This window comes from Elephantulus edwardii, unplaced genomic scaffold (assembly GCF_000299155.1).
Source record: "Elephantulus edwardii isolate Elephantulus edwardi_28Jun2011 unplaced genomic scaffold, EleEdw1.0 scaffold00164, whole genome shotgun sequence".
Classification (NCBI taxonomy): Eukaryota; Metazoa; Chordata; class Mammalia; order Macroscelidea; family Macroscelididae; genus Elephantulus; species Elephantulus edwardii.
In genome coordinates this window covers 6,157,311-6,172,596 of record NW_006399914.1, presented here as the reverse complement: position 1 = coordinate 6,172,596, position 15,286 = coordinate 6,157,311, and the positions used below count along the sequence as shown (strand labels likewise).

The following is a 15,286-nucleotide window of genomic DNA, read 5'->3' as shown; positions in this document are numbered from 1 at the left end:
GAAAAGGGATGCTGTAGGTTTCAGGGTGAAGATCTTCTCTCACTACTCTAAAAGGCCCCTTTGGCAATAGGAAACACGTAGACTATTGTGGAGATTGATTTTGGAATTTAGATGCACTATTATCAGTTTTGCTTAGCCATATATGTTCATATCCTTGAAGATGCATCAAGGAACTGTTGTAGCCTTGAAGATACAAATTTAACTAACAAGTTAAAAGTACATGAGTCAAAAATTAAAAGCAATAATATTCCAAGTAGAGGTTCTAAGAGTGGCACAAATCAAGTTACAGAGGGAACTTAAAATACAAGGCTTATTGACTAGCACTTTGTCTATTATAGTATAAAGATTAGGAACCACAAGATGTAGAGGCTCAACTATGTCATTTATTGTCGTATTTTATCTTCTGCAACAAGCATTTCAATTTGTCCTTGTTTGGGCAAGCAAAGTTGTGTCTTCTGCATAATGCAGATTGTGGATGAATTTCCCTCTGGTCCTGATGCCACATTCTTCTTCATAAAGTCCAGTGTACAGATTTCATAGGTGTGGAGAAAGGATACAGCCCTGACTCACACATTTCCTGATTTCACGCTATGCAATGTTCTTGTTCTGTACAGACAATAATAAACTCTTGCGCTAGCTGCATACAGGTTTCACATGAGTACAATAAGGTGGGATTCTCATTCTTCTCAAATAATGCCTTTGCATAGTCAATAAAACACAGATAGACATCCTTTTGCTATATTCTGCATTCAGCCAATATCCATCTGACATCAGTATTGTTATCCTTGGTGCAACAGACTCTTCTGAATCCAGCTTTAATTTCTGGCAGTTCTCTGATGATATACTGTTCTAGTAATATTTGAATAATCTTAAAAAAGATTTGCTTGCTGACACCAATTGAGCTTCAGTTCACTTTCACCAAAGTCTCATTTTAAATAAAACATATTTGCTACACACACACACACAAATGCTTGAATATGTTATTAATGACATTGTTCAATAATTTTCACATTATATTGCATCAATTTTTATGGGCATGTGGATAAATATGGATCTCTTCCAGTCGATTGGTCAGGTAACTGTCTTCCTGGTTTCTTGGCAAAACCTGCTGAACACATCCAGGGTTGTATCTGTGTCTTGGAATATGTCAATTGATATTCTATCAATTCTTGGGCTTTTTTTTTGGGGGGGAGCTTTATTTTTAACCAATGCCTTCAGATTGAACATCTTCTTTTAATACCTTTGGTTCTTGATCATATGCCACTTCCTGAAATTGTTTCATGTAAGCCAATTCATTTTTTGGTACAGTGCCTATATATTCCTTCCATTTATTTTTGATAGTTTCTGATCATTCAAGACTTTGTCCAAGGTGATACCTTTTAGTATTAGAATAAAACTTGAATTTACTCTTCAGATCTTTCAGCTTGAGAAATGTTGAGTGAGTCCTTCCCTATTACTTTATAATATTTGTGTTTTATGGAGCTTTGGTAACCTAGTGGCAAGAAGCTGCACTGTAATCCCAGAGGTATGTGGTTTGACTCCACCAGATGCTCTGCTGGAGAAGGAGGAACAATCTCCTCCTGTACCAGTCAGATCCGATTTGATGGTACACACACACAAAATAATAAAATAAATATACTTGTGCTTTATCTTCTCAAGCTTCCCCTTGAAATCTCTGGTTCCACTCTTCTCCTTTGTCATCTTCCCTTTGTTGTGGCTACTCAGCCTTCTCATGCAATATTCAGAATGTCTCGAATCCACCAGATGCTCTGCTGGAGAAGGCGGGGCAATCTCCTCCTGTACCAGTCAGATCTCATTTGACGGTACACACAAAAAAATAAATAATTTAAAAAATTAAAAAAAAAAATACACAACCAAACAAACAGAATGTCTTCTGACTTCCATTTTGGTCTTTCTCCTCTGTATCCCACAGCTCATCTGGGCTTCTATTATCAGTGTTCAATGCTTCAAACCTGTTCTTCAGATGGTTATTAAATTCAGATGGGACAGACTCAAGGTCGTATTTTGGATTTGTTCTCATTTTCTTCAGCCTTAATTTGAGCTTGCACGTAAGTGATTGACAGTCTGTTCCACATTCAGCACCTGGCCTGGCTTGTTCTGCCTGGTATTATGCTTCTCAAATTCCATAGATGAATCAATCTGATTCCTGATCAGCCCATCAGGTCCATGCATGCAGTCACTGTACATCATTTTTGCAGATAGTATTTGCAAGGTGTAAATAATTGATTGTACAAAATTAAATCATTCAGCCTTTAGTGTCATTGATGTCACCAGCTCTGTAATTTCCAACTACTAGTAATTCTTTATTTCCAACTTTTGCATTCCAGTCACCAATTATTATTAATGAATCTTGGTTGCATGTTCAGTTGATTTCAGTTGGCAAAGTAGGTAGAAATCCTCAATTTCCTGAGCTTTGGCTTTACAGGTTGATACACATATTTGAAGAACAGTCGTATTCACAGGTCTGCCTTGTATGCTTATAGCTAGTACCCTAATACTCACAACATTGTACTTCAGGATGATCTTGAAATGGTCTTTTTTACTATGAATGCAACACCATTCCTTCTCAGTTTTTCATCCTCGGCATAGTAGATCATGACTGTCTGATTCAAGGTAGTCAATGCCAGTCCTTTTCACTGATGCCTAGAATGTCAATGCCAATCTTCATACATTCCATTTAATTTTTGACAATTTCTAATTTTCCTAAATTCATACTTCATACATTCCATATTCCAATTATTAATGGGTGTTTGCAACTGTTCCACTTACTGTTTTTAGTGTCTTCCAGTCTAAGAGTTCTACCTCCCTGTTATATCTAGCAGTGTTCTCTATCATTCATAGGGGTTTTGAAGGCCTGTTGTTTCAGAAGTGGATAGCCAGTTCTTCCTCGTGTGTTTTAATCTGGAAGCTCTGCTTTAGTATAGCATCTGACAGACATGCACTGCACATAAAAGTAGCTGATAAACAAGCACATATATACATAGCTAAGCTACAAAAAGCAGTAACATGCAACTAACTCACTCCCCTAGTTAAAGAAACTGAAAAAATAAGTGTTGTGCTCCGAAGAACAAACCCTAAAAAACAAAACAAAAACCTAATGGTAAGCAAAGGTACAGGTACCGTGGCCCAGGCAGGCCCCAGACCAGGAGCAACAGGGCTCCCTCAGTGAATGGCACTGTGGAGACGGAACTCAGAGGCCACCTTCCAGCAGGTTTTCAGAGGCTGTGAATCCCACAGGAGCAGATTGCCCATCTTTCTCCACAGATCTTCTGTGTGGCAACAACACAGCATGGTGGGTATAGATCATCAGGATCCCACTCTCCTTAAAGACATTGATGAGAGCCAGCCCCATCTGCAAGGTGTGACGGGCCTGCGAAACCTGGGCAACACGTGCTACATGAACGCCATCCTCCAGAGTCTCTGCAGCATCTCCCCGCTGGTAGAGTACTTTCTCTCCGGAAGGTACATCAATGCTCTTCAAAAGTAAGACCGCTTGTGTTGTTTACTACCTCAGTTTATGTCCTGCCCCTCTGAGGGAAGTTAGGGAAGGAACCATCTTGTTTCCCTCTTAGGAGATAAACAAGTCAGTGAAGCCTGCAGCCATGCAACTAGTGTCAGATTACCCAGTAAATCAGGGCTGTGCTCCCTCGTTTAAACCTCCCCCACAACACGAGAAATCCAAAGTAAGGCTGGCCTCTCTCTCCAACCTCATAGCACCTCCACGTAGAACCAGAACTTCTCTCCAACATTTACGGTTGATGATGGGCGAGCACAGGCTTACATACTAAAGTGTGTTGATTTCATCATAAGCAAGCCTGTGCTTACCTTAATTTCTGGGCAATCTTACCCCTAAACCCACACAATGGTGGAAAGGAAAGGTCAGCTGAGAAGAAAACAAAGTTTCATTTCCAGTTTGAGGTCCCCAGTTCACGTTTTTAGGTTCTCATTTCACTGAATCTGCCCAGAAAGTGTCCTCTCTTCTTCCAAGGAGTGGTGGTGAGGTGGCCACTGCGTTCGCCTACCTGATGACAGACATGTGGCTTGGAGACTCAGACTGTGTCTCGCCAGAAATATTCCGGTCCGCTCTGGGAAACCTCTACCCAGCATTTATGAAAAACACCCAGCAGGATGCTCAGGAATTCCTGATTTATGTCCTGAGTGAACTTCATGAAGCTCTGAAAAAGGTAAGTGGGGTTTCTGGTCTTGAGCGAGGACAGGCCTTCAACTTTGTCAGCCCCTTTCCTTCCTTCAGTCCATACCGACTGCTCTCCGTGGGGGCACTGTGCCAGGTGCTGGAGCTCTGGGGAATGTTGTTGTTGTATTGGTTTAGCAAACTCAGCTAATCGTGAGGATCATCTGGGAAGATTTTTCAGAACACAGACTCTAAGGCCCTCCTGGCAGTCTTCCTGTCTTTTAAAAGGCTCGCTTGACATTTCCAGTGATTACCCATTTGGGCAAACACGTGAAGATTAATACTGTTGTTATTCCTCAAACCTCAAAGAGAAGGTGGCTTTTAGGGAGCTCTGGTGGCCTAGTAGCAAGAAGCTGTGCTGCAATCCCAGAGGCATGAAGTTCATACACACCAGTTGCTCTGCTAGAGGAGGGACAATCTACTCTTGTGCCAGCTGGATCTGATTAGATGGTACACGAGAGGAAAAAAAAGAGAGATGGTAGCCTTTAACTTTAAACCACAAAAAAGGGAAAGGCTTTGGCTTAGAATATGACAAAGACGAATGCAAAGGGAAAACAATCTCTTTTTTTTTGGCTAACCTTTTATTATTATGCTCGATAGATACAATACCAAACATCCTTAACCAGAACTCTGATAGATTCAGACATAAACTTGATAAAACATGAAACTCTCAGTCCTGAGAGATTTGTCTTTACTGACCACACCTGCTGCTTTCAACATTTATCTGAGATTCACACATTTGGTTGACTTTCTGTAATGTCCTTGGGCTAATACTCATCACCAACTTGTGTTATGCAGATGGAACAACATTGCTTGCTGAAAGTCAGGAAGCCTTAAAGCACTTGCTGCAGAAGCTCAAAGACTATATTGTTGTTATGTGCTCAAGTAGGGCCCCTTAGTGACCCTATGTACAACAGCCCTGAAACCTGCTCTATCCTGTGCTAACTTGACTGTCTCTGACACATCTACCCTCCTTACCCACTCACTGCGTCAATCCATCTCATCAAGGGTCTTCCTCTCTTTCTCTGTCCCTCCACTCTTCCAAGCATAATGTCCCTCTCCAAGGATTGATTCCTCCTTGCAACATGCCCACAGCATGTCAGACGAAGCCTCAGAATCCTTACTTCCAAGGAGCAACCAGGTCTCACCCTCTCTAAGATGAAGCTGTTTGTTCTCCTAGCTGTCCATAGTATATTTAATACTCTTCTCCAGTACCACAGCTCAAAGGCATCAATTCTCCTTCCATCATCCCTCGTCATTGTCCAGCACTCTGATGAATAGCGAGTAATTGCGAAGACTATGACTTGGAACAGTCTCACCTTAGTCTCCAGACAGACATCATTGTTCTTCAGTACTCTAGAGATGTCCCTGACAGCAGACTTACCCAGTGCAATTCATCTTTTGATTTCCTGGCTGCTGGTACCAAGAGTGTTGATTCTGAAGCCAAAAAAACTAAAGCTGCTAACAATCTCAAACTCTTCACCGTCTATCATAATGCTGCCAATTGGCCCAGTGGTAAAAATCTTTGTTTTCTTGATGTTGAACATCTTAACATTAAGGAGATAAAAATTCTTACCACTGGACCAATAGACAACACCATAATAGATGGAGAAAAGATTGAAATTGTCAATTATTTCATCTTACTTGGATCCACAACCCTTGGTACCAGCAATCAAGAAATCATAAGATAAGTTGCTTCTGGAAAATCTACTGTCAAGGATATCTCCAAGTTGCTAAGGAGCAATGATGTCAGTTTAAAGACTAAGAAGGTACACCTGATTCAAGCCAGGGTCTTCTCAGTTACTTTCTAGGCTTCTGAAAGTTGGATAACTACTATGAGTGACAGAAGAATTGAGAGTTGTGGTGTTAGAGAAGAGTATTGAATATTCCATGCTGTGAAAAGAACAATAGGCCCTGGAGAAAGTGCAGCCAAGGTGCGCCTTTGAAGCAAGGATGGTTATACTTTGTCTCATATACTTTAAGCACATTGTTAGGAGATGTCAGTCTTTGGGAAAAGATATCATACTTGAAAAAGCAGAGGGTCAACAAAAGAGAGGAAGACCCGGACAAGATGGATCAACACAGTGACTGTAACAATAGGCTTGCGTTTATCAGAGATGATGAGAATGGATCAGGATAAAGCAAGGTTCACATCCACTTTTCATAGTTGCCATGGGTCTTAGTCAACTCGATGGAAACCTAAAAACAACAATAACATATGTAATATCCAGGAAATACTTACACAAACATCACAAATGATAGCTACTCATTATTATCAAATGACTTATTATCATATGACAATATCATGTCATTATTTCATGCGACTGGAACAGTACAATTACAGAGTATGACCAGAAATACAGTCTGGGTTTAGAAGAGGTCATGGCACTAGAATTATTATTGCCAATGGCAGATGGATCTTGTAAAAAACCAAAGAGTACAAGAGGAATGTATATCTGTGTTTCATTGACTATGCAAAGGCATCTGACTGCATGGATCACAACAAATTGTGGCTAATCTTGAGGAAAATGGGAATCCCAGAACACTGATGGTGCTTATATGAAACCTATACTTGGACCAGGAAGCAGTCCTCAGAACAGAGCAAGTGAACACTGCATGGGTCAAAATCAGGAAAGGAGTGTGTCAGGGATGCATCCTGTCTCCACCTCTTTTCAATCTGTATGCAGAACAGATCATTCAGGAAGCAGAGCTTTATGAGGAGGAATGTGACATCAGGACTGAAGACTTATGAACAATGTATGTTATGCAGATCATACAACCTTGCTCGCTAAAACTGAAGAAGACCTGAAGCACTTGCTGCAGAAGGTCAAGGACTGTAGTTTTCAATATGGATTGCAGCTCAACATCAAGAAGACAAAGATTCTCACCACTTGACCACTTGGCAGCACCATGATAGATGGAGAAGTGATATAGGCTGTTAACAATTACAGCTTGCTTGGCTCCACACTCAACACTCACCACTAGCAGTCAGGAAATAAAAAGTAGAATTGCATTGGGGAAGTCTGCTGTCAGAGACCTCTCCAAAGTGCTAAAGAGTAATGATATCAGTCTAGGGACTAAGGTGCACCTGATCCAGGTCATGGTCTTCATAATTACTTGCTATGCTTCAGAGAGCTGGAAAATGACTAAGAATGATAGTAGAAGAAGTGATATCTTCAAGTTGTAGTACCAGAAAGAGTCTTGAACATACCATGACTGCCAAAAAAACAAATAGGTCTGCCTTGGAGAGGGTGAAACCAAGTTTTTCCTTGAAGTCTAAGAGTTTAAAGCTCCCTATCTCACAAACTATGGGAAAATGGCCAGGAGAGACCAGTTCTTAAAGTAGGACATCATGCACAGAAATATGGAGGACAGCGCAGGAGAGGAAGACCCTAGAAGAGATGGATTGATACGGTAACTGGTAATGGGGATTGGTGTGTTGGAGTCAGTGAAAACGGCTCAGGAGAGGGCAGGTTCAGTGCTGCTGTACATAGAGTTGTTATGGGTCACAGGTGACTTGATGGCACAAAACAATAACAAGAAGATAGATATTCATGTTATTAGTATTCTGTTATTCTATTCTATTCTTAGTATTAGTTAATATAGTCATGTTATTAGTATTAGTGTTTTCTTCTTCTTGAGCTAGTAGTAATCAGTAAAAGTCATTTAAACCCTCATGGGCAGCCCATCTGACAAACAGCACTCTTTTTATCTTGGGCCAAACTTGGAAAAGGGGCATCACATTACTCTCTAGGTAAAGATCTTGGCAACAGAGTGATACGAGAAGCAAGTAAATGTGGAAAAGTACATTCAGTTCCAAACAATAGTTTAAAATGCATTTTCTACTGAGGCCCTGAAAATCACAAATATTCAGGGGTGTTCCCTGAAACACCACATGAGCCATATCCAAACAGAACACAAGGCTAGTGAAATTGGATTGCATGAGAACATAAGATGGTTCTTAATAAAAATCTGTTTCCTAACAATATAAGAGAACATAAGCTGTAGGGACCAGGGAAAAAGAATGCATTTACTTCCTTATCAGTCTGTTGTTAGACCGCTTTCCCTCCTCCAAGGAAAAACAGGCTCCAGGTGCTGAATCACTCAGCCCTGGCTGGGGGCCCAGAGGTTGTCAGAGTTGGGGTGCCTCAGTCTACAGCTCCCTTGAAAGAGGGCCAGAGCTGAGTGACTAGGAACTACACAAAGCACAGCCCCCTCAGAAGACGTCATTGTGTGAATCCAAAATGAAATAGTTCCTGATTACAGAGTATCATTCTGGTAGAGAAAAAAAAATTCCACAAAACACTCTGTTAAAATGGGGGGGGGTGGACAAAACAACAAAAAACAAAACTAAAACAGCAAACAAAAACCACAACAAAGAATAATTCATTTGGGGCTTCGGGGACTGGGGAATCTGTCCTTGATTCAGTTTTACCAAAGAAGATCCCGTGAGAAAGGGTCTCCTCAAAGATGTTGCAGGAAGGTGGCAACTACTGAGTCCTCCATCATCACCCGGCTGTTCGAGGGTCAGCTCAGTTATGGAATCGTCTGTTTAAAGTGTGAGAACTGCACGTACAAGAATGAAGTCTTCACTGTCCTGTCCCTCCCCGTCCCATCGCAGTGTGAGTGCTCTCTTCAGGTAGGGCTCCACACTCCTAGATACTTCTGTCTTACTCTAGCCCCAGCCCAGAATCTTCTCAGGGTTGTTATCTCCGTTTGTTGGCACGAGGGGACTTTTCTATGACTCTGGAGGGGGCGGGGGAATGGAAGTCCATGATGTAGCATTTGACTGAAAATAATGCACTGATCAAAAGTGACTTTTTAATTGTAGTTAAACACAACAACCTCTTTTTAACAAAATTAGAACTGCAGATAGAAGTTTTTGAGATGGCTTTTAGTCTTGAGCCGCTTCTATTTTCAATTAAAGCTGTGAAATGTGTTGGAGAAAGGAGAGTAGATATAGTGCATTGGTGCTCCTCTCCTCCATTCTTCTTCACCATAATACATGCCAAGTTGATCTGCCAAGGAGCTCTGGTGGCCTAGAGGTAAGGAGTTGTGCTCCCAACTCAAGAGACTGCTTTGCAGGAGGAAGATGAACAATCTGTCTCTTCCTTTATAATTTAGTCACAGAAAACATGCTGGAGGGTCCGCTCCGAGTCGGTTCTGACTTGATAGACATCATAGCAACAATCTGAAAGGGGGTGGAGGATGACACTGAGAGACAAGGAACAGCTGAGAGACAGAAAGAAACATTCGTTGTAGAAAAATACAAATTTATCTTCCTCCTAATTTCTATGCTTCTCACATTTTAACATCCACATAGTTGTTTCTGGACACCGTAATTGGAGAATCTCACTTTTTCAGGGCTGAGCTTTGTTCTCAGCCCAAACTGCTCAATATTACCTAGAAGAAATTCCAAAAATCCCTTAAAGGGAGGTGCTGCCATTCTCTTTGCCCATGTTTGTCTTGGAGCTAATGGTTAACAGAGGCTAGCACCTGAACTTAGAGTGGATGTGTCTTTGTTAGCTAGTCTTGTGCTGCTATTGCTGAAATGCCCCAGATCAGTGGCTTTAACAGTGTTATCGGGAGGCTGGAACTCCGAATTCAGCACACTTGCTGTAAGGATAAGCTCTCTTCCTCTGCTGGCTCTGGAGGAAAGTCCTAACCCATTTGAGAGTCTGCTCCCAGGTGACCTTTATGTGGTTTGGCCTTCTGGGCTTGCTAACTTGCATTGATTTTATAGCCTAAAAGAGACTGACTCCAGATACACCTTACACTAAATCTGTCTCGATACCATTACAAAGATTATCTATTCCTACAGGGGATTAGAACCACAGGCACAGAGGTTAGGATTTGTGGGTGTCTCCAGTGGACCTGGGATATAGGTGATGTCTCATCTACTGTCTTTATTATGGGCCACTCCAAAAGGCTGAGCTGTGACCATTTTCAGTCACCAGATCTCATTTGTAATGGCATGAACAACACAAAACAGCTGCTGATTATGTAGAGATTGCAAAAGCAATAATATTGTGATGTCAACCAGAAGCTTTAAAAAGCCTGTTCAGAGATTGTAAATGACTTGGATCCATTTCTGTGTCCTGGTGAGAAAGGAAGCTGTCCTTCACTAGACAGGTTTTCCAGCTGTCGAAGCTGCAGGCTGTGACTAGAGCAGCTCCTGGATTTGACTTTGAAGAGTTTCAAGTGTTCTGTTTCTCTGGTTACTTCTAAATTCCAATATGGACAACAAGTAGGTTCCAGCTGACTGGTCACCCAGTATTTTTCCCTCTCATTAGGACTGCCTGCAGTGCTTTTTTCAACAAGATACGCTGAGCTGGAAAAACCAAATTCATTGCTCCTTTTGTGAAACCAAGCAAGAATCCACTTCGAAAGCCAGAATTTCCAAGGCGCCAAAAGTTATTATTTTTCATTTAAAAAGGTATGGATTTGGGGATTTTATAGGCACATTTGAAGGAAGATGACAAATGAACATAAAGAAAAATGGTGGCCTCACCAAGTAGATGGATAAGACACATTTTCCTGTCAATTCAGGAGCAAATCAATGATTCTCAAAATAGAATGAGATCAGTGAAGTTTCTCCTTAGTAACAAGAATTGGTGTCTAATTCTGAAGGCCACGGGAAATCTTGTGACTGTACTGTCTCAGCTCCTTCCCAGTTCTTCCAACATTCCAATCATGAATTTTTTTAACTGAGATTTTAATGAAAGTTTATAAAGAACTTGGGTTTCCAATTGTTCATTGTTGCACATTTCCCTCCCTGCCTGTCCTCCCCCCGAGATCACACTTTTTCTTTGGGGAAAAAAGTTCTTTCATTGTCCAGTCATGAACTTTTACCAATACCACAGGCCACTTCTGAGCAGAGACGGTGGTCCAGTCCACAATGAGAATGGAACACAGGTTAAGAATTATTCCATTCAAGGTTTGAATCCACCAGATGCTCTGCTGGAGAAGGAGGGGCAATCTCCTCCTGTGCCAGTTGGATCCAATTTGACGGTACATGTACAAAAAAAATAGTAAAATAAAAAAAATAATTATTCCATTCAAAGAAATATTCTCCAAAGCCTATCTCTTGCATGGGCTATGAAGAAGTCCAAAAGACAAGTTCAGTAGAGGAGGGAGGGACAAAATGCTTCAAAACCCAAGAGTGATCCACTAATTAGGCCCCCAAACTGGGAGGCATAGTTTCCAGTTTCTACTCTTTGCTACCATCTCACCTCATTTGTTGTTACAGATATACATGTCAGCAGTTAAATTAAGTACATATGTAAACACACCCCCAGGGGCCCCATGAATTTTTCTAGATCCCTCAAAGGAAGCGAGTTAATAGAGCACCCCTGCCCTGGATTCTGCTGGGGTTAGTACATCTCTCAGCCCAGTTGTCTACACTGACCTGGGACATAGTCCCAATTAAGCTGAAGCTTTCAGCCCACACCTGGAGGGAGATGGGGAGATGGAAACATTAAAGGAGTATGAGCATGTGATAACAACGCTGAAGAGTAATTTTCCAGACAGAGAGGAACAAGGGAACAGTATGTGCAAAGTCTTGTTGGTAAATATGTTAATAAACATGAAGCTGGGCCAGGAAGTAAGGCTGGTCAGGGTCTTATGGAGCGTCTTCTGTCACATGTTAAGAACTCTGGATTTTATCTTTCAGGCAGTAGTTACTCTTCGGAGCTGAGTGGTGTGATGAGTGGTGAAAAGGGAACTCAAGTGGTTTGGAGGGTGACTGGGAATGGGGAAAATCTGGGAGCCTAAATAAGAGATGCCAGCCTGGGACATGGTCGGAACAGGGGAGATACCACAAGGAAGGGGACTGAGTTGAGAAATTTTGGGAGATATAACTAGAATTAATAGGACCTGAGTGGTAACTCAAGGACCTCAGGTTGCCTGATGTATTAGGTGTTGTGCTGCTAATAGAAAGGTTGGTGGTTCAAACCCACCAGCTGCTGGATGGGAGGAAGATGGGTGGTCTCCTTCCATAAAGAGTTATGGCCTTGGACACAAAATGAAGGGTCACCATGACTCAGGATTGCCTTGACAGCAGGAGATTTGGATTTTTTATTTAAGCACTTTTAGAAAATCTGTTTCCAAGCCCTGCCCTTAGAGATGCCAATTCCACAGATCTGAAGGATCATTATCTTCACCTTCTAAGAGTTCTACCAGATTTTTACTTAAAAGTTTATATGGGAGCGAGGGACCGTGGACACCAATGTATGCCACCCAGCACCACAGTGCCTTACACTCTGGCATTCCACCTCTGAATACCAACTGGATGAGGAAAAAAATAGTTTATACAGGAAAAAATGGAAAGAGAATATAATCACCTATATACTCTTCCTTCACCTAGAATATTTTACACATTTGTGACATTTCCCTTCTCTGCTGCTGCTTTTTATTGTGTGATATTTCCCTTGTCTGCTTCCCTTCTCCTCCTTCCTCCCCACCTTTTACTTAACTGAATTATTTGGAAGTAAGATGCAGACGCCATGACACTTCATGCAGAGATGCTTCAGCAAGCATTACCTGGAAATAAGGACGATCTCACAGACACATCATCCCAAAGGTGCATCATCACTTCTTCTGACCTAAGAGAGAATCCATGTATACTTTGCTCCTTCAAAAATATCTGTTAAAACTGTGTCTCCTTAGTCTCTCTTAATGTGGACACTCCTTTAATCTCTTTTTAAACTCTATTGAAGTATACTTCACATACCATACAATTCACTCAAGTAAAATATACTATTCCAATGGCTTTTATGATATTCACATGTATGTGCCACCACCAACACAACTGATTTTAGAACATTTCATCATCTCAGAATAAAACGCTGTACTCTTTAGCTACCACCCTGCAGCGTTTTGCTTTTTACCCACCCCTTGCCCTAAGTAACCTACTTTCTGTCTGTATCTCAGAATCTAACTTACTGCCAGCTGAGTCGGAACTGAATCACAGCTGATCCTCCAGCAGGTTTTTGGATGCTGTAAATAGCACAGAAAGAAACTGCTCCCTTTTTCTCCATCAGAGTATCTGGTGGGTTCCAAACTCCAGAGAGGCAACACCTTTGCATCAGCAGCAAAACCCCCTGTGGGCTCTACCAGCAGTGCCGCCTCCTGTCTCTACAGAGTTTCCTATCATTTTACTTTAATATGAATTAAACCTACAATATTGAGCTTTTCTTGCTCAGTTTCCCTCAGTTAGCATAATGTTTTGTTGATGTTTATCTAATGTGTAGCCTGAATCAGCATTCTGTTCCTTTAAATGACTGAGTAATAGTCCACTTTATCTGGTGGCATAATCTGCAGGCAGTTGCACTCCTAACCAGAAGCTGGTGCCTCTCTGTCTGCTCAAACCTACCAGCTGCTCTGCCAAGAGAGAGATACACACACACTCTCTCCTGTGTGATTTACAGCTTCTGAAAACCCAGTGGAGAATTAGCTATGGATGGGTTCTGACTCGACAGCAATGAGTTGAGTTTTGACATGGAAATATATAAAAGCAAGGGCCATGTGGGGAGCACACCTGTCTTCTACCAACTCCACAGGGGGAAACCATCCCCAACCACAGCAGCAGTAACCCAAAACTAATTCCCATGAGGTCAGACATGCTTCCTGTGCTCTCATGACTCCTTCTACTCATCGTGACACCAATCTTACTGCTTGGCTGAGTCCAGAGTCCAATGTGACAGCTCACAGGCTACACAGAACCATACTAGGAGAGTTAAAAGGTTATAATTCAGATTACTAACAAAATACAGTCAAGACAACTCTCAAAATATGCACACAGGCACCTCAGCCTCAAGCCTTGTGGCAGTATGTTCCCAAGTTCTCAGTCCTGCCAATATTGGCTCCGTGCTCCTTCCCCAAAATCCCACCTCACATCCAATTCTCTAAGTGAGCCATTGCTGCTGCTGCCTCCCAAAGTGTGTCCCACGTTTCACCAGGCTGGAGGAGCTCTCTCTTCTCTGGCTGGACAAAGAATTCTATCTGTGCAGCTAGAGCTGTTCACATTATTGGTGAGACTAGCCAATCCCCTTGCAGATAGCTGGGACTGGTCAATCCCCTTGTGGAACGGTAGACAGCCAGTCCTGTTATGGATAGGTCAACATGCCCTATTTGCATGGTCATGCTCCTCCACAGAATCAGTCATCTACACTAGAAAAGCCATACAAACTCCACAATATATCAGGAGACTCTGGTGACATAGTCCTTAGCGAGAAGTGCTAACTCAAAGGCCTTTCATCTCTGGTGGTGTGAATTCACCAGTGGTTCTGAAGGAGAGAGATGGGCAGCCTCCTCCTGTTACAATTTACAACCTCAGAAGCAGTCAAATCTCTGTGAGTAGAACCAACTAGACAGCAATGACTTGGAATTTTGAGGCTATGGGCAGATCATATTTTATCCACCTGTCTGTTGATGAGTTCTTTCCACCTCTGGACGATTGTGAATAGTGCTGATATGAGTTTTCATATAATAGTAACTCTTTATGTTTTCTTCCACTAGTTTTCAGAACAAAGTTCCTTACTTTCTGGCACAATAATCTCTCAAACTCATATGTGATTTCTGAACTCAGACCTAAGGCAGCTATTCCTCCAAATTGAGTCTAATTATCTTAAAAAGAGCTCTCAAAGTGATTTGGATAGAAACTTGGATGTGGGGGAGTGCTTAGTTCTACAACAAGCACCAGATAAGACAACAACTTTCTCTTACTAAAACATTCTATTAAAACACCAGAGCTTACACTCAACAAAATAGGACTAGAGGGGAATTTCTTCAATATAGTGAAAAGTATTTATGAAAACCTGAGAGCTAACATTATTCTCAATGGAGAGAGGTTAAAGGCATTCCCTTTAAGGATAGGAACTAGGCAAGGATGCCCATTATCTCCTCTCTTATTCAATATTGTATTGAAAGTCTTAGCGATAGCAATAAGACAAGATAAAGACATTTGAGGTGTACAAATTGGCAAAGAGGAAGTAAAATTATCCCTCTATGCAGATGACATGATAGTATACTTAGAAAACCCTAAAGACTCAGCAAGAAAACTATTGGACATAG

The 15,286-nt window shown here is 41.6% G+C and overlaps 1 protein-coding gene across 1 annotated transcript in view; it reads left to right on the top strand.

Moving 5' to 3' along the window:
• Positions 1 to 15,286, top strand: part of LOC102871943 (putative ubiquitin carboxyl-terminal hydrolase 50-like) — a 31,977-nt gene that overhangs the window by 4,587 nt on the left and 12,104 nt on the right. The window contains exons 2-5 of the mRNA XM_006895312.1: positions 3,310 to 3,504; positions 4,010 to 4,205; positions 8,643 to 8,852; positions 10,507 to 10,649. Of these exons, the coding sequence (XP_006895374.1) occupies positions 3,310 to 3,504; positions 4,010 to 4,205; positions 8,643 to 8,852; positions 10,507 to 10,649 (744 nt within the window). The remainder of the gene's footprint in view (positions 1 to 3,309; positions 3,505 to 4,009; positions 4,206 to 8,642; positions 8,853 to 10,506; positions 10,650 to 15,286) is intronic.